Source organism: Odontesthes bonariensis, chromosome 8 (genome assembly GCF_027942865.1).
Source record: "Odontesthes bonariensis isolate fOdoBon6 chromosome 8, fOdoBon6.hap1, whole genome shotgun sequence".
In the NCBI taxonomy this organism is placed as follows: domain Eukaryota; kingdom Metazoa; phylum Chordata; class Actinopteri; order Atheriniformes; family Atherinopsidae; genus Odontesthes; species Odontesthes bonariensis.
The window spans coordinates 1,940,589-1,963,977 of record NC_134513.1 but is presented as its reverse complement, the minus strand read 5'-3'; the positions used below and the strand labels follow the sequence as shown (position 1 = coordinate 1,963,977).

The window sequence follows — 23,389 nt, the reverse complement described above, 5'->3', positions numbered from 1 at the left end:
AACTGAAGCTGACTGATTGGCAGTAATGGTGTATATATGTTTCTGCTGTGCCCCCAGCTCACCCCCAGAGCCCTGACAGGGGAGGTTCCTGCAGCCCCACGGCAGGAAAAGTACAGCCAGGCGCTTATGGAGGCTCTGTGTCCTGTGTCAGCCTTACACAGAAGTATCAAGGCTCCCCAAGTCCAGGCCGAGGTGCAGCCAGCAGCTTTCTGAATGCAGCATCTGGGGCCCACATCAGCCCTGCCAGGCAAGCTCAGGGGATTTCAAAGCTCACAGGCTGTCCAGGTTCAGGTTCAGGATCACCAAGTCCAGGCAAGAGAGGCATTCAGAGCTGCAGTCCCCTGAGAGAGGGAGGCCACAGCCCCGCTAAGCTGTCCCCCAGAAACCGCAGCCCCCTCATGGGAAAGCTGCGGACCCCCAGTCCTGTTCAGAAGAGGATGGGCAGCTACAGCTCCGCCAAGAGCTCCAAGTCCTGGCTGGGACTGCACAGGATCTCAGGCGACAAGCCGGAGAGGCAGGAGAAGAAGAAGTCTCTGAGCGTGCCCGACCTGATCGTGTACATGAACGAGGACAGGTTGGTGTCCTTCAGCGTGTTCTGAGTGTTGCTTTAAAGGGACAGTTCGCCTCTTTAAAGGGACAGTTCGCCTCTTTAAAGGGACAGTTCGCCTCTTTAAAGGGACAGTTCGCCTCTTTAAAGGGACTGTTCGCCTCTTTAAAGGGACAGTTCGCCTCTTTAAAGGGACAGTTCGCCTCTTCTGACATGAAGCTGTGTAACATCCCATATCAGCAGCATCATTTCTGAACATCTTCTTACCCCCTGCTGCGTCCTGTGAGCAGAGTTCCAGCCTCGTTTTGGTGTTGATGAAGGTAGTCCGGCTAGTTGGCTGGGGTTTAAAAAATAAAGCGTTTTGCTTCTCAGAACAATATGCGTTCAACAGAGTAATACATTTGCATCACAAAATGGTTCTCCAGGAAAAAGTCAGACCTTTCCTTTCCTTTCCTTTCCTTTTGTTTCCTTTCCTCTCCTTTCCTTTCCTTTTGTTTCCTTTCCTTTCCTTTAGTTTCGTTTCCTTTCCTTCTCTTTTCCTTTCCTTTCCCTGCTGTGCAGAGCGAGCAGTCCCCTGCTTCCGAGCAGCAAACAGCGTAACAGGTGCGGCTATCGCTAGGTGGCTTGACGCATTGATATCAAGGGAGGCAAAAATAGTGCCAAACGATGTGAGGCCTGACTTTTCCTGGAGAACCATTTTGTGATGCAAATGTATTACTCTGTTGAACGCATATTGTTATGAGAAGCAAAACGCTTTATTTTTTAAACCCCAGCCAACTAGCCGGACTACCTTCATCAACACCAAAACGAGGCTGGAACTCTGCTCACAGGACGCAGCAGGGGGTAAGAAGATGTTCAGAAATGATGTTGCTGATATGGGATGCCATACAGCTTCATGTCAAAAGAGGCGAACTGTCCCTTTAAAGAGGCGAACAGTCCCTTTAACTCCAGTTTGATTCCCAGGATTCCTGCTGGAGAAGGCGGGTGCTCCCCTCTGAAACTGCTGCAGGCGGCCAGCCGCAATGGGCCCGGCATCACCGTCAAAGCCCCCCCCGACCGCAGGCTCAGCCCCGCGGCGGCCGGCAGGCCGCAGGGGAAACGGTGGTCGGCAGGAAACGGGAGGGGAGCGTGTGAGGAGATGGAGGAAGGCGGGACGCCCACAAGACACGGGTCCAGGTTTTCCTGCGAGTGGACGAAAACCCCCACCGGAGACGAGAGGATTCTCAAGGATCCTCCAGGTGAGGAAGAGGAGATGAGCGAGCCGAAAGAGGAAGAAGACTCGGGTCAGAAGCTGTATCAGATAGCGGCTGAACTCCTGCAGACGGAGAGGGCCTACGTGGCTCGTCTTCACCTGCTGGACCAGGTAACAAACGCAGCTTCATGTCACCGACTCTCCTGATCTGTGTTCCTGCGGGATTAAACCTTCTCTGACTCCCAACTCAGGTGTTCTGCTCACGTCTCACAGAGGAAGCAGAGCGAGGCTCCTTTCCGCCCGACGTCGTGAGAAATATCTTCTCCAACATTTCTACCATCTACTCCTTCCACAGCCAGTTCCTGCTTCCTGACCTGGAAAACTGCATCTGCCACTGGTGAGTCGCACAGCCGGGCTTTCTGATGGAAACTGACATCCTGCTGGTTGGCTTGGTTCAGCCGTTACAGAGGAAAACAGAAGAACCTTTAACAGTCTGCCCCTTTAAGGGCTGCAGATAGAAAAGGGCTGTGTTACATACTACATACTGCATACTACATACTTACATACTGCATACTGCATACTGCATACTGCATACTACATACTGCATACTACATACTGCATACTGCATACTGCATACTGCATACTTCCATACTGCATACTGCATACTGCATACTGCATACTACATACTTCCATACTGCATACTACATACTACATACTTCCATACTGCATACTGCATACTGCATACTGCATACTACATACTGCATACTACATACTGCATACTGCATACTGCATACTGCATACTGCATACTTCCATACTGCATACTGCATACTGCATACTACATACTTCCATACTGCATACTGCATACTGCATACTGCATACTTCCATACTGCATACTGCATACTGCATACTTCCATACTGCATACTGCATACTGCATACTGCATACTACATACTTCCATACTGCATACTGCATACTGCATACTGCATACTTCCATACTGCATACTGCATACTGCATACTGCATACTTCCATACTGCATACTGCATACTGCATACTACATACTACATACTTCCATACTGCATACTACATACTGCATACTGCATACTGCATACTACATACTGCATACTACATACTGCATACTGCATACTGCATACTGCATACTACATACTTACATACTGCATACTGCATACTGCATACTGCATACTGCATACTTCCATACTGCATACTGCATACTGCATACTGCATACTACATACTTACATACTACATACTTCCATACTGCATACTGCATACTGCATACTTCCATACTGCATACTGCATACTGCATACTGCATACTACATACTTCCATACTGCATACTACATACTGCATACTTCCATACTGCATACTGCATACTGCATACTTCCATACTGCATACTGCATACTGCATACTGCATACTACATACTTCCATACTGCATACTGCATACTGCATACTGCATACTTCCATACTGCATACTGCATACTGCATACTACATACTTCCATACTGCATACTGCATACTGCATACTGCATACTTCCATACTGCATACTGCATACTGCATACTTCCATACTGCATACTGCATACTACATACTACATACTTCCATACTGCATACTACATACTGCATACTGCATACTGCATACTACATACTTACATACTGCATACTGCATACTACATACTTACATACTGCATACTGCATACTGCATACTTCCATACTGCATACTGCATACTGCATACTACATACTTCCATACTGCATACTACATACTACATACTTCCATACTGCATACTGCATACTGCATACTGCATACTACATACTGCATACTACATACTTACATACTTACATACTTCCATACTGCATACTACATACTACATACTGCATACTACATACTTACATACTGCATACTACATACTGCATACTGCATACTGCATACTACATACTTCCATACTGCATACTACATACTTCCATACTGCATACTGCATACTACATACTGCATACTACATACTTACATACTTACATACTTACATACTTCCATACTGCATACTACATACTACATACTTACATACTTCCATACTTCCATACTGCATACTGCATACTGCATACTGCATACTACATACTGCATACTACATACTTACATACTTACATACTTCCATACTGCATACTACATACTACATACTGCATACTACATACTTACATACTGCATACTACATACTGCATACTGCATACTGCATACTACATACTTCCATACTGCATACTACATACTTCCATACTGCATACTGCATACTACATACTACATACTTACATACTTACATACTTACATACTTCCATACTGCATACTACATACTACATACTTACATACTTCCATACTGCATACTACATACTACATACTGCATACTACATACTTACATACTGCATACTGCATACTGCATACTTCCATACTGCATACTACATACTACATACTTCCATACTGCATACTGCATACTGCATACTACATACTGCATACTACATACTTACATACTTACATACTTCCATACTGCATACTACATACTTCCATACTGCATACTCATCGATCAGACAGTATGCAGAGCGTTTACCCACAATGCATTTCGCTCCTGCCCGAGCCGAAATCACCCGGCCTGAAGCTGATTTCTCTTAAGCTCTAAACTCTGTAAACTTTAGCAACATTTGAAACATTTTCAGGTGAGAAAGTAGTCGTTTAGATCCCCAACGTGTTGAAAACCTGACAAAATACCGGCTGTTTACAATTTTGTTCCCATGAATTTGGCGCTACTAAAGCTAGCCGCAGTGAGCTAACGCACTTCCTGTTATTTTCACAAAATAAAATACCCGTTGCCTTTTATCATAGGGAAAGCCATTACCATACAATTGGTGCTTTTGTTTTGACAACAGGAAGTGAACCTACCCTCGTTGTAGCTAGCTTGAAACTGCCGTTTTGAAAGGAAATGACGATCGGCGACGTCACGTTACGTTGCATCTTGGGTAGTTTGAGTATGAGTAGTGACCTCATGATGCATACCCAACATTTAGGAGAATCTAGTATGCATCCGGGAACTTCTCGCTTACTCAAACTTGCATACTAACTCAAAAATTTAGTATGAGTAGTGGGAGAAGTATGCGGTTTCGAACACAGCCAAGGTCTGCACACCACACATTTAAAGAGCTTTAAAGCTTACAGAGCATCCCATAATCTCATTGTTGAAAGGTGCAAAACATCCAGAGACCTACAGCAACACTGAAGGAGCAGCAGGAAGTCCTGGTTGTGTTCATGTGTCTGAACTATGGGGCAGGGCAGCAGTCTCCCAAAAGCATGTTGGGAAAATGGGATCTGAACGCTATGCCCACGGTGAAGCACGGCGGTGGCAGTATCATGCTTCGGGGCTGCGTTTTCTCAGCTGAATCGGGAACATTGTGTCAGATGAATCCCTATCCCAGCTGTCAACCAGCTTATTGTACATAAAACCTGGCATTTTAATGGGTCTGAACCCTTTATATCCACTGTGAAACATCGATGTTCACACGTTCGCTGCTAAGCAATAAAGTTCTGTAAAGAGTCGTTTATGCAGGTCCCAAAATACTGTTTGTTCCACACAGAAGGGGTAAATAATCCTGATATCTGCCCCTTTTATTATGAGATGCTTGTTCATACTGAACCTGATCAGATGGATGTCAGGCTGTCAGCATCACAGAGGAGAGCATGTGACCCCGAGCTGCTTTCTGATTGGCTGTAGAAAATGATCCCAACAACCTAGTTTTCCACCATCATCCCTCCATCTGTCCCTTTACTCTCCCACTTTCACCCATCCAGGGGTGGGAGTCCCGGTCTGGGGGAAGCCCTTCTGAAGCACGCGCCCTTCCTGAGGATGTATGCGGACTATGTGAGGAACTTTGATCAGGCCATGGAGCTGCTGAGGACCTGGACCGAGCGCTCATCTGCATTCAGGAGCATCATCCAGGACATTCAGGTGGGAAACATTCAGGTGGGAAACGTTCAGGTGGGAAACGTTCAGCTGGGAAACATTCAGCTGGGAAACATTCAGCTGGGAAACGTTCAGCTGGGAAACATTCAGCTGGGAAACATTCAGCTGGGAAACGTTCAGCGTTGCACAGGCAGCTCCCTCCTTGATGTTTGGGATGTTTCTCTGAGGGAAAGATGGGACTCAGACATCAGTATTAGTGCTTATCCTGTAATGTGTTGTCAGAGGCGGGAGGTGTGTGGCAGCCTCACCCTGCAGCACCACATGCTGGAGCCGGTCCAGAGGGTTCCACGCTATGAGATGCTGCTGAAGGATTACCTGAAGAGGCTCCCCGAGGACAACGCAGATTACCAGCTCGCTCAGAGTAAGTTTTCTGTCTTTATTCTGCATGTTGGCCTCATATCGTGTCCATCAGCCCACGGGGATCAGTCTCAGTGCCCCACAGCTGTTTTTATGGCTCCTGATGAAAGTTTTCTGTCTCTTCCCTCAGAATCTCTGCAGGTTATTTCCATGGCAGCCACTCACTCGAACAGCGCCATCCAAAAAGCCGTACGTTGCATTGTTAGTAAGGCGATTTATCCGCTGATGATTCCCAACATTGGAGAGGAAAAATTATGAAAATGCTCTCTGCAGGAGAGTCTGAAACGGCTGCTGGAGATCTATGAGATGGTTGGAGAGGAGGAGGTGGTGAACCCCACGAACGAGTTCCTCAGAGAGGGTCGTCTGCTGAAGCTCGCTGCCAGGAACGCCTCGGCCACGGAGAGACACCTGTTCCTGGTCAGGCCGCACCGTCACACCTCCACATGCAGACCTTTCCTTCAGCCTCGCTTTCAGGTCGGACTCTGATCTGGGTGCATTTCCTCCACAGTTCAACAACTTCCTGCTGTGCTGCTCCCCAAAGTTCAGCCTGGTCGGGCAGCGTTTCACAGTCCGCTGCAGGATTGGAGTGGACGGCATGCAGGTGCATCAGACCACCAACGAAGACCACCCGTACACCTTCCAGGTGTCTGGGAAGGAGAGGACCCTGGAGCTGCAGGCCAGGTGGGCTGCACCAGTCTTTCTGTTCCTGGGCGTCAGCAGGATGTTTCCAATTTCAGGGGAATTAAAGTCCTTCTGAGGACCAAATGGGCTGTGTGGTGATGTTCAGGCAGGAATTATAAGAAGTTTCTCCACTTAGGAGACAGAAATGTGCATGAAAAGGAACTGTATGATTAGATAGTTTAAAATTTCCAACATCTTTGACCTCCTGATTGAAGGTAACTGGTTTTATTTTGTCTGTTTCTAAGCTCTGAGCAGGACCGGGACGAGTGGATCAAGGTATTCTTATTTAGCTCCAGAGCATTTTGAATGTTAAACGTGTCGTCTTCTGACGTGAGCTTTTATTTTCCAGGTGATTCAGGAAGCAATCGATGTGTTTCAGAGGAAAAATGAAACCTTCAAACTGGCTGCGAAGGAGCTGAATGTGGAAGATCCAGTAAGTTGTCACATGGAGTCCTGCGGTGGCCATGAGAGAGTAACACCCTGTAACACCCTGTAACATCCTGTAACACCCCGTAACATCCTGTAACATCCTGTAACACCCCGTAACACCCTGTAACACCCTGTAACACCCCGTAACATCATGTAACATCCTGTAACGCCCCGTAACATCCTGTAACATCCCGTAACATCCCGTAACATCCTGTAACACCCCGTAACGTCCCGTAACATCCTGTAACGCCCCGTAACACCCTGTAACACCCTGTAACATCATGTAACACCCCGTAACGTCCCGTAACATCCTGTAACGCCCCGTAACACCCTGTAACACCCTGTAACATCATGTAACACCCCGTAACGTCCCGTAACATCCCGTAACGCCCCGTAACGTCCCGTAACATCCTGTAACGCCCCGTAACATCCTGTAACACCCTGTAACATCCGGTAACATCCTGTAACACCCCGTAACGTCCCGTAACATCCTGTAACGCCCCGTAACATCCTGTAACACCCTGTAACATCCTGTAACACCCCGTAACGCCCCGTAACATCCTGTAACGCCCCGTAACATCCTGTAACACCCCGTAACATCCTGTAACACCCCGTAACATCCTGTAACACCCCGTAACATCCTGTAACGCCCCGTAACATCCTGTAACGCCCCGTAACATCCTGTAACGCCCCGTAACATCCTGTAACACCCTGACTGTGGTGTGCACGTGTTTCAGACGGAGGAACTTGGCCGCCGGGCTCCCCGCTGGATCCGGGACCACGAGGTGACGCTGTGCATGAGCTGCCAGGAGCCTTTCAACGCGCTCACCAGAAGAAGACACCACTGCCGGGCCTGTGGCTGCGTGAGTAACCCCGTGAGACCGCTGCATGTGACCCAGCTTTGCCCGCAGAACACCTTCCTGCTGACGCCTCTGCTCCCTCAGGTGGTCTGCTGGAAGTGTTCGGACCACAAAGCGGCTCTGGAGTATGACGGCAACAAGCTGAACAAGGTGTGCAAAGCTTGCTACGTGATGCTGACGGGTCGGAGGGGCGAGAGGGCGGAGCGGAAGAAGAGAAGGATGCTGGAGGTGAGCCGTGATGATAGAGGTTATCTGGGACTGTTTCCCTTTTTAAACCTGTCTCAGTGGCAGATCGCTGGGGTAAAGCTCTCGTCTTGTCTCAGTCTGAGGCGCAGCCGGCGTCCTGCGGCGGCGTGCTGACGGGGTTCCTGCGGTATGCTGACAGCTCGGCGGTTTGGCAGCAGGTGTGGTGTGTTCTCACCAGGACCGACCCTCCGGTGCTGCAGCTGCACGCCACTCCGCAGGTAAGGGTCAGGATCTGTGTGGCGGTTTCCTCCTCTCTGCTGGATCTGACACGCTGCCGCTGCTCTGTTGTTCTCAGGATGTGGAGACGCTGCTCTCTGTTCCTCTGCTCGGCTGCATCATTGAGGCTCCTCCCCAGGAGCTTCAGGACCGGCACAGTTTCTGTCTCAAGCAGTCCAACAGCAGCCACGTCTTCTCCTGCGACGGCCCGGAGCTCAAACACAGCTGGCTGGCTGCTCTGAAGGCTGCTGTGGCGGGCAGCATCCGGGCGCCGCCGCCGGCCTCTGACCGCAGCGTCCACGCTGTGGGAGCTGGAGCAAACGGGAACTGCACGAGTGAGGAATCTGAATCACTCCTGAATGTTTGAGGCACTCACACTTCATGTTCAACCCAAAGAAACAGCCTTCAACGTGACAGCAGGGCAGATGTTTGTGGCTGTGCACTTTATTTCTGACATGGTTTACAGTAACATAAATAAAGTGGAGTTTTAACAGGAGTCCGACTTTCCCTTCAGCTACGGACGGGTCGGTTTCAGTGGACACGGAGGCTCTGTGGGATCAGGGCGGCTGTAGAAAACACATTCATCTGATCCCACGTGGAAACACAGCAAACTGTTATTTACAGCAGAAACACACGAATAAACAGTCACTGCTGGAGAAAAGCTTCCATCCAAAAGCACCAGGTGAGCTTCCACTACAGCAAGCTGCAGGAAAATGTTCTTCACTGCCTGTTTTTATTCTAAATGTGAGCCTTACCTGATCTACAAACCTATTAAAAGAATGAAAATGATCTTAAAGCTGTGTTAGTATATTTCTACATTCATATAAACTCGGACTGTAATCAGCACGGAGCTGCTGCTCCTGAGGCTTTGCTTAAAGTATCTTAGCTAGTTATGCTTCTATAGAATATTTACTGTGGTTCAATCATGCATCTTTTTCCCAGTTGAAACATTTTTGCAGGTTTATCAATTCAAGCTGTGCAAAAGTCTAAAGCTACCTTCATTTAAAGTGTCCTGATCAACAGTTCTGCAGCTTCCTGAAGCTCTTTCGGAGTTTTTCTTTCTTTCTTCAGTCCAGTCCTGGTACCTGAGCATCTTCAGAGCAATGTGGGTTTGTGTTTGCTTTTTAAGCCACTCAATGCTAACCGTTTGAGGATAAAATGGCAGCTAACTCAAGGAATAAAGCAGAGTTGTGTCCACACATAACAGATAACACAGTGTGACAGACAGAAAACAGGATTTCTGCAGCAACAAGGTGATTCCCAAAGAGCTGTTAGCTGAAAACTTGGCATATCTCAGCATGGTGTGCAGTGTGTCCTTAAAACATTTGAGGAAACTGGACAAGTGGAGGACAGAAGAAGAAGAGTCAGGCCTAAAGAACTATCTACAGCAGATGAACAGGATCTGAAAGTGATGTCCTTAAGAAAGAGGAAAACATCCAGCAAAGACCTGACACAGGAGCTGAGAGATGCATCTGGACCTTCAGCTGATCCATCTGCTGTTGGCCCAAGCCTCATCAGAAATGGGCTCCATGGAAGGGTGGCTGTCAGGAAGCCGTTCTTAAGGAAGGGAAACAGGGAGAAAAGGCTGAGCTGTGCCAAAGGACACAAGAAGTGGGCTGAAAATCAGTGGCAGCAGGTCTGATGGAGGGATGAATCCTCCCCAGAGCCCGGAGCTCAACATTACTGCTTCTGCTTCTTTCTGACTGAACTCAGGAAATCGCTGCACTTATTTCGTGCTTTCCTGGCACCGTATAAAGAAATGAGGGGCGGCTTCAGACTTTTGCACAGAACTGTGAGTGTTACAGCTGCTTTAAGGGTTTTCTTCTTCCTGTGAATGAATGTGCTTGAAAGAAACTTCACTTTCTCGGGTCTTTTCTGCAGATGTGAGTTCACTCCCCGCCTCTCCTGACACTGAAAATAAATGAAAAGTTACACCAAACAGTGCACGGGTGCAGAGTGAGCCGCTTTAACGCACCTGAACCTCCGTGCAGACTGAAGCTCTGCAGGAGTTACTGAGAAACATCCATCCTTTGTTGGGTTAAATGACTTAAAGCGTGACCTTACAGACATCACTTTGTGGAGACAAAGACAGTTTGAAGAAAAGAGGCCAAATAAATTGGATAGTTAAATCCAGCACTTGATACACTGAGCACAACACGGGCAGAGATCCAGAGCCATACCACACATACACCGACACACAGCACCGAAAGGACGAATCAGAACTATTTACACGGAGCCCACCTCCACTTTGCTTTCATACATCATTCCTCAGGACATGTGGAAAAGTCACTTCGTCTTCTTCTAGATGCTTCATCTTATTAACCAGAGATCTGAAGACCGTCCAAGGTGCTCAAACACCACTCGGTTGCACCTCCCCTGTTGGTGTTGCAGGAGAGTCCAAGGAACCGGACAAAAGAAGCACGTGGAGATACACAACAAAACACGACTCCAGAGAACCTTCTGGAGGCTCCGCCGGCGCCCGGGAGACCCGAGGAAGCCCGAGGAAGCCCGGAGGGCAGCAGTGTGAGCTCTTCTGAAGCAGCCTTCTGTCCCTCAGCTGCAGCACAGCTGCTCCGACACCAGCAGGGTGTCGTAGCCGTAGAGCTCCAGCAGGTGGAGCAGGAAGAGCCGGTCTCCGTGCGGGTCCAGGCCCATCGCCCTCACGCTGTCCGGGGTCACGGTGGGATCAGGGCTCCCCGCCACCTCGCTCAGAGTCTGGAAGATCCTGTTGTTCTGCTCCAGGAAGAACCTGGGAGAGGAGATGGTGAGAAGGCAGGTGAGACTGACCGCTGCACCCCCCCACATCTGCATCAAACCCAACAAATCTCACTCAGGAGTTACAGTCGGAGGAAAGTCATAATTCTGCACTTACAAGATAAAAAGATCCTCCTCACTGGACACGCAGTCTCCGTTCTCTTCCTGGGAATAGAGCAACATCTGCCTGCACACACACACACACACACACACACACACACACAGTTCAGCTTCACATACAGATGTTTAGCTCAGAAACGGTTCACACATGCAGATGTTTAGCTCAGAAACGGTTCACACATGCAGATGTTTAGCTCAGAAACGGTTCACACATGCAGATGTTTAGCTCAGAAACAGTTCACACATGCAGATGTTTAGCTCAGAAACAGTTCAGCTTCACACACATGCAGATGTTTAGCTCAGAAACGGTTCACACATGCAGATGTTTAGCTCAGAAACAGTTCACACATGCAGATGTTTAGCTCAGAAACGGTTCACACATGCAGATGTTTAGCTCAGAAACAGTTCACACATGCAGATGTTTAGCTCAGAAACGGTTAACACATGCAGATGTTTAGCTCAGAAACGGTTCACACATGCAGATGTTTAGCTCAGAAACGGTTCACACATGCAGATGTTTAGCTCAGAAACGGTTCACACATGCAGATGTTTAGCTCAGAAACGGTTCAGCTTCACACACATGCAGATGTTTAGCTCAGAAACGGTTCACACATGCAGATGTTTAGCTCAGAAACAGTTCAGCTTCACACACATGCAGATGTTTAGCTCAGAAACGGTTCACATATGCAGATGTTTAGCTCAGAAACAGTTCACACATGCAGATGTTTAGCTCAGAAACGGTTCACACATGCAGATGTTTAGCTCAGAAACAGTTCACACATGCAGATGTTTAGCTCAGAAACGGTTCACACATGGAGATGTTTAGCTCAGAAACAGTTCACATATCCAGATGTTTAGGGTAGAGCCAGAGCTCAGGCTCAGCGGCTCACCTACCTCTGCTCGGTCAGTTTGCGGTACTTCTCCCGGTCGGCGGCGCTGAGGCGCAGCAGAGGCTTCAGGCCGTCTCTGCTGGTCTTCACATTCTGATTGTCGACATACACGTCGTACAGATCTTTCTTCTCCTCAAAGATCTTCTCGGTGGTGCCTAGAGGTACAGAGATGTGAGAAGCCTTCCCGAGCAGAGAGGTCGGTGTGGACGTTAGCACGTCTGGAGCCACTTACACGCCACGTAGGCCAGCTCATTCTCCAGGGCGCTGATGTCGGCCACGTTGACGTAGAAGAAGGGCCGGAACTCGGGCACGGCCACGCCCACCCCGGGGATGGAGACGTTCGCCAGGCAACAGCAGCAGTACACTGAGGAGAGGGCGGAGGTAAAGTCATTTTATTTGGTCATTATAATACATAACAAAATATGAACATCAATCGATTTCTTTGATTATGTAATGACCAAAAGGGTCTAGGCTGAAGTAAAAAGAAACTTATTGTGCCTAGCCCTATTACACACGTTATATATGATTCCAAGAAAACAAGACGAGCAAACACAACTGCAGCCGATATTTTACAACTTTACAGGAAACATCTGAACATGACAGAAGATTTAAAGGGATACTCCGGAGTAGATTCACCCTGGGGTCATTTGAACCGTGATATCCAGCCAAGTAGCCCACCCGCAGTTTTTCCGATCTTGGCTGAACATCAGCTGAGTTACTGAGTTATCCCGAATAGCTTCGTACAAGGGTTAACGGATCCAGGCAGTATCTCCAAAATTACCACACTAAAATCACATGCCATGACACCAAACTTCTACAGTAGTACAAATATGGTCTGTACTCACAAAACGATGCATTTGGAAGTTTGTACATAGTCCAGGAGTTTATTATTATCAACACAAGCCTGATAGCTTCTCTGCTGCTAAAGCTGCGTCGGCGTCACTTCCTTGATCTGGAAGCTTCAAAGTAAGATGAGGTTTGATCTACTACTGTAGACAACAAAGTATATGCTATATTCTACATGTTTTTTTATTAATTTTTATGTTGTAGAGTTGTGAATTTATTTGTACTACTGTAGAAGTTTGGTGTCATGGCATGTGATTTTAGTGTGGTAATTTTGGAGATACTGCCAGGATCCATTAGCGCTTGTACTAAGCTATTCGGGATAACTCAGTAACTCAGCTGATGTTCAGCCAATATCGGAAAAACTGCGGGTGGGCTACTTGGCTGGATGTCACGGTTCAAATGACCCCAGGGTGAATCTACTCCGGAGTATCGCTTTAAAGCTAAACAATGTCCATCAATCATACTACAGTTTTATAATTTTCAATTAATAATGATTTATACCTTTTTTTTCAATTTTCTACTGTTTTAGAACTTTTTAAGTTCTCATTTAGCTTATTCCACACCCTAACACCTTGAATAGAAATACAAAACCTTTTTTTATTCGTTCTAGTTTTAATCATTTTGATTAAACCTGTTCCTCTGAGTTTATACTGACTCTCTCGCTGCTCAAAGAGCTCCTGGACTGGTGATGGGAGCATGTGATTATACGCCTTGTACATCACTACGGCAGTGTTCAATTTAACAAGATCAGGAAATTTTAGTGCGTTGGTATTATATAATTAACTTTATTAACAATTCAGCTGGCCTTCTTTTGAAGTAAGTAGATATTATTTAGCAGGAGCAGAGCAGCAGGTGAGAGGGAACCACGCCCACTGAGACCCAAACTCATTATCCAGCAAAGACGGATACTTTCTGAATGTCTCGCACCTCTGTAGCAGACCACGCCCACGGGCGGGGGGGAGAAGATGAGGATGCGTCTGCGGAGGAGAGCCAGTTTCCAAAGCACCATGATCTGCTCCCCGAAGAAGCGGATGAACTGGGACATGCAGCCCGCCGGGTGGGTGATCTGCTCCGAGGGGTCCGAACACACACACATCACAGCGGGTTGAAAGCACAAAAACAAAGAAACAAAGAAACAAAGCCCAGCGGGCGTGGAAACGTCTCCAACCTTCATCTCAGGGTGCATGCTGTGGTTGATGGCAGCTCCCCACACGTTGGCCGGTAATGCAGTAACCACGTCACCTCCACTGGGGGGCAGCAGCGCTCTCTTGTCCTCGTAGAAGGCCTCCAGGGGGGAGTAGTGTCCCGGGGACTGGAGCTGCAGCCTGAGGAGGGGACACGAGAGAGACACCCAGACTGATCAAATACTAACTTTACAGCGCAATAAGAACACAGATTGAACTGGTAAAGTCACCAGAGAACCATTCTGTGTTCAAATGTTAAGGTTTTTCAGGATATCATTAAAAAAATGGCCTCAAAAAGTGTATGTAATGGAGTGCGAGCCATGCAGCTAAAGCTGCTGCACAGGGCCCACATATCTGCCTCTCAGCGTCATAAGTTCAACCCCAACTCAAGTGTAAAACAGAAACCGCTAGTCTTACACATTGTTTGTGGCACTGTGGAAAAGTACAGCAGCTCTGGTGGGTCATTGAGCAAGAAATTAATAAGATTCTGTCTACTAATTGAAATAATGACCCCTCATATCTGCTACTTTGTCCATTACTGACAGATTTAAGAGAAAACTTCACCAAACGCTTGCTTTCTGTGCTGGAAAGTGTATTCTTTTGAACTGGATAATGGATAAAGCTCCATCTGAGGCTCAGTGGCACAGGGTGATGCTGGAATATGTTGCTTTGGACTATTTGACGTGTAAATTACAGCAAATATGATGCTTTCTGTAAAACATGGGGACTCTTTTTGTCATATATTGGTTTGAATATCTCTACCATTCTTTGTATCACAGCTGAGAATGCTCTGCCTCGTATATGACACCATTTAATTGATATGTTTTTGTTTCTGTGTACCCTTCTTTGATCGTGTGAATGTATCATGTACACTCGGTTTATTTTGCTTGCTTATCTTATTTAAATGGGATGACTCCTGAATCTCTCGCCTGTATAAAATGTGTGTATTTCTGTTTTGTCTTTTGAAAATGTAATAAACATATATAAAAAAAATAGCCTCAGTTAGCATGTTAAAGGTTAAAGGTCATGACAGCACAGTTAGAAACAGACTGAACAGGTATGGCTTGTGTGGAAGGGCTGCAGGAGAAAGCCTCTTCTCTCTAAAAAGAACATGGCAGCACAGCTTAGGTTTGCAAAGCTGCATCTGAACAAACCACAAGACTTCTGGAACAATGTCCTTTGGACAGACCAGACCAAAGTGGAGATGTCTGCTCAGAATGCACATCAATGCACTTTTCATTTTGGGCTCTGTGACCCACATCCTGAGATCTAAGGAGTAGTTTCACATGATAAATGAACGGGACCAATCTCCGACACAGTCTGAGCGTTCAGCTGCTCCAAAGCTAGAGAAGACAGGAAGTTCATCCAGTTCCATCTTCAGGGTGTTTTTTTTCTATTTTCAGCCGGCTGCTCATCCATTCGGGGAGATTTAAAGTGTGTCGGGGGTTCTTTCATCCAAACCATCCTCAGGACAAAATGGGAGAAATTAGTAAAACTTTATTTTCACTTTGTATCAAATTTACAAAGATAAAAGACAAAGAAAGCAGCTGATCACATAAACTGCTTTTTCTGGAGAATGAAGCTCATCTTTGGCCGTTAAAAAGAGAAACTGGTTGTTCAGCTTTTTACTGAACAACACATTTAATAATAATAATTTATTTATATAGCACCTTTCATACACAAAATGTAGCTCAAAGTGCTTTACAAATAAGATCAATGTTAAATAAAGATCAAGATCAACTACAAGAATAACAAAATAGAGTACAATAGTACATGTGAGGAGGAAATAGATATAAATGAAAGATAAAGTACTAAAAATAGAAAAATGAATTTACCGATAAAATAGAGAAACAATAAATGTAATATATACATAGTAATAATAATAATAGAATTTATAAAACTAGTAGAAGGCGAGGGTGTATAGATGTGTTTTTACCTGCTTTTTAAAGTTTGTAATATCTGTTGACTGAAGAATAAACACTGGTTTATCTCATGCGTCTCTCTTCTGTTCGACCGAAGGCTGGTGGAAATGTTTAAACACTAATTATTCATTGCTGAGACACCTTTCTCCTTATCTGCAAAGCTAATGACTTCCACAAGCTGCAGCTGTCGGGAGATAACGGGCTGAGAATCAGGGCGAGGAAAAAGGAAAAACTCAACGTCTTAATCAGCGTGTGGCCTTCAGATCAGGAACGAGGAGGAGGGCCGCGTCGGTCAGCAGACGGGGAGGCTGGCGCTGCAGAGGGAATGATGAGCGTGACCGCTGCATGACTGGAGGCCCGAGTGTGGGAACTGCTGACGGGAGGGGGGAGTCGGGGGAGTCGGGGGAGAGAAACAGGCTGAATGTGTTCAAAGAACTGCTGAGGAGGAAGTGTGGCAGAGATGTGACGCTGGGACACCGAAGGCCCGTCCACCTCAGCAAATACACTCACAGGGCCCGAAGAAAACGATGGAGGCTGAAATGTCTCTGCAGCTTCGAAAAGCTATTATTAAGACTCTGAAGTGTGGACACAACACTGGTTCATCCCTTGAGTTCAGGGGCGCCGAAAAGGGGGCTAAAAGGAGGATTCTAGGGGCCCATGATTACGAGGGGCCCAGAGAGGCCCTAATAAAATCATAATACTGACAAAAAATAATATGGCACTAAGTTATTAACTAACTTATAATTACAAATATATTTTATTTACAATTTACTGGTAACAATAACTTTAGCCCCGCCTGTTCCCCGCCTGTGTGGGTTAGCGTTAGCCTCCTGATGGAGGCTTTAACCCCGCCTGTGTGGGTTAGCGTTAGCCCCCTGATGGAGGCTTTAGCCCCGCCTGTGTGGGTTAGCATTAGCCTCCTGATGGAGGCTTTAACCCCACCTGTGTGGGTTAGCGTTAGCCTCCTGATGGAGGCTTTAACCCCACCTGTGTGGGTTAGCGTTAGCCTCCTGATGGAGGCTTTAGCCCCACCTGTGTGGGTTAGCGTTAGCCTCCTGATGGAGGCTTTAACCCCGCCTGTGTGGGTTAGCGTTAGCCCCCTGATGGAGGCTTTAGCCCCACCTGTGTGGGTTAGCATTAGCCTGCTGATGGAGGCATTAGCCCCACCTGTGTGGGTTAGCGTTGGCCCCCTGATGGAGGCTTTAACCCCACCTGTGTGGGTTAGCGTTAGCCTCCTGATGGAGGCTTTAGCCCTGCCTGTTCCCCGCCTGTGTGGGTTAGCGTTAGCCTGCTGATGGAGGCTTTAGCCCCGCCTGTGTGGGTTAGCGTTAGCCTCCTGATGGAGGCTTTAACCCCGCCTGTGTGGGTTACCGTTAGCCTCCTGATGGAGGCTTTAGCCCCACCTTTGTGGGTTAGCGTTAGCCTCCTGATGGAGGCTTTAGCCCCGCCTGTGTGGGTTAGCGTTAGCCTGCTGATGGAGGCTTTAGCCCCGCCTGTGTGGGTTAGCGTTAGCCTCCTGATGGAGGCTGTGTGCTCAGGGTTAGCGTTAGCCTCCTGATGGAGGCTGTGTGCTCAGGGTTAGCGTTAGCCTCCTGATGGAGGCTTTAACCCAGCACTGTGTGTGTTAGCGTTAGCCTCCTGATGGAGGCTGTGTGCTCAGGGTGTTTCCTGAAATGACGCAGGCAGCAGTCTGCACACCCACATCAGTCGGATCTGTGGTCTGGCTGCTGTTTGAGTGTTTATTCAGCTCAGAGGGTTAAATACACAGATGGCCCGGCGTTTTACCCTGATGGAGTAAACGGAGCACTGGAAACACCTCTGAGAGTGTGAAGTGAACACGGTGACCGCAGGTTTGAGCTAACAGAAGGTGACGAGCAGAAGAGCAGCTCGGAGCAGGAAACTGTGCCCACGGTGGGATGGAAATCACTTCCTGCTGCGACCCTCTGACGGCAGGGTCAGGATTCAGCATGAGAGCATAAAAGCTGGCTCTATCTCGTCTTGTAGAAGCAACCATCAACCTGCTGGTGGTGCTTCTGTGTGAGCTTAAACAAACACAGCGATTCATTTACCATCAGAGCGTACTGAAGGCTGTTTTCAGCAGGATAACACCACGTTACTCCGTCTCTGATGACCTCCACCGTAACGAGACCTCAATCCAATAAAAAGCCCATTTGGGATATGAACGATGTGACGATGCTGCCCGCAAATCTGCAGCAACTGTGGGACACTTTCGTGTTTATGAAAAGTGTTTATAAAGTTCTGCTGCTCGACTACGGAACGGTTTAGGTCCAGAACACATGAACGACATACTGGTAGAGTGGATCAAACTGGAACAAACTACCAGCAGAACTGAAATCAGCCCCAACTGTGAGCGCTTTTACATCCAAGTTAAAAACATTTCTCTTTCCGTGTTGCTTATGGTTGATTTCCTTTAAATCAGAATCAGAATCAGAAGCAGAATCAGCTTTATTGGCCAGGTTTGAATAAACAAACAAGGAATTTGACTCCGGTAACTTCACTCACAAAGTACAACACTCAACAATAACATAAAATAATAAAAATTAGAAATGCAGAACAGTAAGAGTGGAATTGAGTATGGGTGGTAAATAGGGATGTGTACGAAAATAATAAATACAGTATATACATTTGCAATAAATAGACACTGTGGGTGGGAATGCACCTCCTGGGTGTGACTGCTTGGGGGAAGAAGCTGTCTTTGTGTCGTCTGGTTTTGGCAAATAATAGCATAATGCTATAAATGCTCTAAACTGTTTCATATTTTTATTTTTCCCCTCTTCTTTGATTGCTTTTAACTGTGTGTTTTAATTTTTATTATCTTTAAATTTTAGTTTTTATGCTGTTCTTTTAAATGCCTCGTCTTCATGTAAAGCACATCGAGTTGCCTGTGGTATGAAATGCGCTGTATAAATAAAGATGCCTTGCCTTATGTGGAGCAGAACCTGTAAGGAACGTCTTTTAGGCAGCTCTGAGGATAAAAGTGTGAAGATGACGTGCTGTCAGTGTGAAACGGTTGACACTGAGGGGCAACCTCTGCTGTGCAGGGGAACAGAAATGTAATCATTTCCTATCCCTGAGCAGACTTACCTGACCTGGTGCTCCAGGAAGCTCATGTAGCGGTAGAGCAGGGTGTAGGACGGAGACAGGATTCCCACCGACTTCATCCTCGCGCCCCTCTCTGCCGTGCTCTCCACCGGCATGTTGGCAAAGCAGGCCAGGCCGAAGAAGCAGCCCTTACGGAAGTAGCTGTGGAAGGAGGGGAGAGGGAATCAGATGAGTCACGGAAAGCAAAAGGCAGAGCCAGATGGCCGAGCCTTTGCTTTCTTTTGCTTTCTTCCCCACACTTTGCTTCCCTCTGCGCTGCCAGGACGGGGACATGGGGGCGCATCCTAACTCTGAAAACTCCTCGCTGCTGCTGCTGGGCGCTCTTACATGAAGTCAGTGGTGACTCGGTGGGAGCCGCTGGCGATGGCTTTGAACTCCACGCCCTCCAGGTCCATGTCTTTGGGCAGACACCACTCCAGCATGTTTCCTGTCACACACGGACAGCAAAGAGATCACAACACACACACAGGAAGGCCGACACTGACCGGGGAATAAACCATGCATCTATAATCAGGCTGTTTCCTGTTCGTAAACCTATAAAACCCGCTGGAGCACTGACCCCGAATACGTTCTGACAGGTGCAGACGAGCAAAGGTGACTCAGCGACACCGGTTCAGTCTAATCGCTGGATAGACAGGCTTTTAGTTGAATGGCCCGATGTCACTTTTTGTATCTGTATATGAACTTGTTTTCTCTTTGTAGTTTTGTTTTACTGTGTAAAGCACTTTGTGATTTTTATCTATGAAAGGTGCTATATAAATAAAAGTTCTTCTTCTGCATGTACACTTAAATTAATTAATTAATTAATAATTAATTAAATAATTTCCCTGTAAAATAACAGTAAAATACAGGCAGCAGGGACGCCAGTATTTTACTGTTATTTTACAGCTACTGTTATTTATTTTAACAGTATATTACCTTTTTTTGGATTACAGTATATGACCGTAGAATAATGGTAGGTGTTGTAGTTATTTTACAGTGCAACTACTGTTATTTATCAAATGGAATAATACTGTTTGATAAATAATCAAAATATAATAATATATATTTAAATATAAATAATCAAAATAATGCTGCAAAAAAATAAAAATGCAAAACAGTGCAACTACTGTTATTTATCAAACAGTATAATACTGTTTTTTTTGGATTACAGTACATGACGGTAGGATAACTGTGTTTTAGTAATTTTACAGCGCATCTACCGTAATTTATTTAACAGTATAATAACGTATTTTGGATTTGGACAGCAATTCATTACAAATACTGTTTTATGCTGCTAACCTTGTAGCAACAAAGCATATGAATAATCATTGAAAAAAATCATTTAGGCTCTTCTTGCATCTTTTTGGGTGGGAATAAACCAATATTTTTGGAATTGGGCTATTTTTGATCATTTTAGGCAATGTTGCATATTTGGCACTGTGGGCTTTCCTGATTCATTTTGTAATAATACAGTTTGGAGAGCTGAGCTCCCATTAGCGCTGTGAAAGGTGGACAAAGCAGAGCACACCAAACGAGAGCAGAACCAACTGGAACAGAGCACCGCAAAGCAGAGTGTAATTCACTGAGCCAAGAAAATGATGCTGTGACAACTGTCGCACATAAAATGTAATGTAAAAAAATATTACACATGAATGTAAATAATGTATGGAAATTTAAAAAATCTAATAATATAATGTAAATAAAAATATAAATAAAAATATAATGTAAATGAATAAAAAGCTTGTTGCATATCTGCAACTGTGGGTGCTACAAGGTTAGGTTACAGTTATCTGCTGGTGTTGTTAAATGACTGATTTAACTGTTAATTTACATGTGAGGGATGAATATTCAACAGTATTTTACAATTATTGTAAAATACAGTCGGATACTGTTGTAAATCCGCCGTAAATTCACAGCAATTCGTTCCAGTGTACCAGTCAGGAGTGTTTCTGCAGAAATATGAGCCCATCTCTCACTACACTGAGACTCTGTCATCCTCTGAGATCCCAGCAAAGCTGCCGCTCCACGGCCTGTTTTTATGCAGACCTACAGGGTCATCTTCAGCTGAAAGGAGCGTCTTCATCGGGCAGATATATGAGGAGGATTGGACCTAAAACACCTTGAAAAGAGTCATAATCAACATTACTGAAGCAGTGTGGGATCATGTTGGCAGAGAACGCAACAAAAGGCAGCCCACATCCAAAGAAGAGCTTTGGGATGTCCTTCAGGAAGCCTGGAGAACTGTTCCTGAAGACTCCTTAAAGAAAGGACAGAAAGCTCGTCTGAGAGGGTTCAGGCTGTGCTGGAGGAGAAAGGAGCTCAGAGCAGATATTCACTTTAAAACTGCTCAGAACTGAACTAACTCCTTATAAACTGGGTTTATATTCATTGGAACATGTTTCAGTTCATATTTGCACTCATTTCCTGTTTAAAAATTATTAAAAAAAATTCAAGTTTAAAAATTATCTGTTAAAATCTTCATTTATTTACTTTGTTTCAGCTGATTTTATTAAATGAAACTCTCAGAGTGGTGGTGCAGGGCAGCCTGTTGTGAGATTTAACAAATATATATTTTATTATAGCAACGATAATGGATGATAATGATTTACTGAGGCAGTAGTTGCATCCAACACCCTTTAAATGAGCAGAAATGGATAAAAAAGGAGAATCACAGCCTTTTCAGCCTTATATTTTTCCTTCATGCCGCAAAACCATAAAGAGCAGCTCCACCCTGCAGGGAGGCTCCTGCCCTGCGGTCACAGCAGCCTTTCTCCCTCACATTTACCCCTGCTTTTTATTTGATTTGCCCTCCAGGCAGGTCATCTGTCCGGCTACCCATGCACAGGGGCTCGCCACATTAAAAATGCATGGGCCACCTCTGCAGAAGGCTCCAGCTGATTGATCTGGACCTCTGCTCCTGTCGCTTTGTCATGTCTGCTCTGCAGGAGATGTCGTGACTTTCCGTGATGTCTCTAAACTTATGGCAGCAGGGTCAGAGAGCCACACCTGTCGGACACCAGCCTCCACATTCTGCTCACAGACGCTCCTGCTTTCTATCACCTTTTCTTTCATTTATATGAACAACAATGAATGGTGTTCTTTCACTTAAAGGCGTTTTCATGCGCGGTAATAAAAACATAATTTATGTCCCACCTGATCTGGTGTTGAACGCAACTACAAAGACCGACACAATCTGGTCCTTTTCCTCCCACTTCACCATCCTGTCCTCCAGCGGCACCTCCTCTGCTCCTGAGTCCGAGAGATGCTCTTCCCCGTCGGGGGGCAGCGCCTCATCCGCGGCCGCCGGGGCGCTGGAGGTGGCGGGCGGGGCGCTGCAGCCGTCTGCGTTGGGCGCAGACCTGCTGGGAGCGGGACCCCCCGGTGCGCCACTGCTCCACCCAAACCCCGGCGCTGAGCATCCTGGGGACGGCGCTGCACCGCCGGGTTTGTCCGTGGACGGAACCTCCTCCCAGTCCAGCAGAGGGGCTCGGTCCGCCCGCTCCACCATCCTCCAGGCGGTCCCGCCTCGTCGGTCTCACCGCCGAATGTTAAACGATGTCTCAGGCGAACAGGCACCGGGAGCATCCGTTTCAAATTACAACTCGGAGCAATTCCCGCATAATGAAGTTATTATCCCCCTAACTATTCACGAGGGTTGCACTTTGCTTTAAATGCACATAACATGGGGCGGCTGTCGCGCTTAGCCTGAACACCATTCTAATCTCTGGTGGTCATAAATTTGATGCTGAGAGAGGGCAACTCCTTCCGACTGATGCGAGCTGCGTTCAACACGGCCAAACCTTTATTGTCACATTCCCCCTGAAAAAGAACGGCTGCAAACACCGGAACGGAGCAGAACGGACCGGAACGGAGCAGAACGGACCGGAACGGAGCAGAACGGACCGGAACGGACCGGAACGGACCAGATTAGAACGGACCGGAACGGGAGTACCTAAACACCGGAACGTACCGAAACAGACAGGAACGTACCAAAACGGACCGGAACAGACTGAAACGGACCGGAACGGAA

At 46.6% G+C, this 23,389-nt stretch overlaps 2 protein-coding genes across 2 annotated transcripts; one reads left to right on the top strand and one right to left on the bottom strand.

Moving 5' to 3' along the window:
• Positions 1 to 311: 311 nt before the first annotated feature.
• On the top strand, positions 312 to 9,528 carry LOC142385106 (FYVE, RhoGEF and PH domain-containing protein 4-like). The gene is made up of 14 exons (XM_075471291.1): positions 312 to 574; positions 1,511 to 1,910; positions 1,991 to 2,136; positions 5,578 to 5,734; positions 5,972 to 6,110; positions 6,237 to 6,295; positions 6,380 to 6,523; positions 6,615 to 6,787; positions 7,033 to 7,063; positions 7,137 to 7,220; positions 7,954 to 8,079; positions 8,161 to 8,304; positions 8,400 to 8,540; positions 8,618 to 9,528. The coding sequence occupies exons 1-14, from the start codon at positions 399 to 401 to the stop codon at positions 8,903 to 8,905; spliced, it is 2,208 nt and encodes a 735-aa protein (XP_075327406.1). The 5' UTR covers positions 312 to 398; the 3' UTR covers positions 8,906 to 9,528.
• On the bottom strand, positions 8,971 to 23,116 carry LOC142385107 (DENN domain-containing protein 11-like). The gene is made up of 9 exons (XM_075471292.1): positions 22,513 to 23,116; positions 19,705 to 19,804; positions 19,360 to 19,518; positions 14,317 to 14,473; positions 14,076 to 14,214; positions 12,535 to 12,666; positions 12,307 to 12,457; positions 11,411 to 11,479; positions 8,971 to 11,287 (listed from the first exon to the last, which is right to left on the bottom strand). Exons 1-9 carry the CDS (start codon positions 22,865 to 22,867, stop codon positions 11,092 to 11,094), a joined length of 1,458 nt encoding a protein of 485 aa, XP_075327407.1. The 5' UTR covers positions 22,868 to 23,116; the 3' UTR covers positions 8,971 to 11,091.
• Between the last annotated feature and the right edge of the window lie 273 nt (positions 23,117 to 23,389).

Coding starts and splice junctions, on each gene's coding strand:
- LOC142385106 (XM_075471291.1), top strand. CDS start 399: ATGGGAAAGCTGCGGACCCCCAGTCCTGTTCAGAAGAGGATGGGCAGC. Junction 6,111..6,236: donor AGATTACCAGCTCGCTCAGA/GTAAGTTTTCTG, acceptor CTCTTCCCTCAG/AATCTCTGCAGGTTATTTCC. Junction 6,788..7,032: donor ACCCTGGAGCTGCAGGCCAG/GTGGGCTGCACC, acceptor TCTGTTTCTAAG/CTCTGAGCAGGACCGGGACG.
- LOC142385107 (XM_075471292.1), bottom strand. CDS start 22,867: ATGGTGGAGCGGGCGGACCGAGCCCCTCTGCTGGACTGGGAGGAGGTT. Junction 14,474..19,359: donor TTCCTGGAGCACCAGGTCAG/GTAAGTCTGCTC, acceptor TCCCCTCCTCAG/GCTGCAGCTCCAGTCCCCGG. Junction 14,215..14,316: donor GCATGCACCCTGAGATGAAG/GTTGGAGACGTT, acceptor CCCTCGGAGCAG/ATCACCCACCCGGCGGGCTG.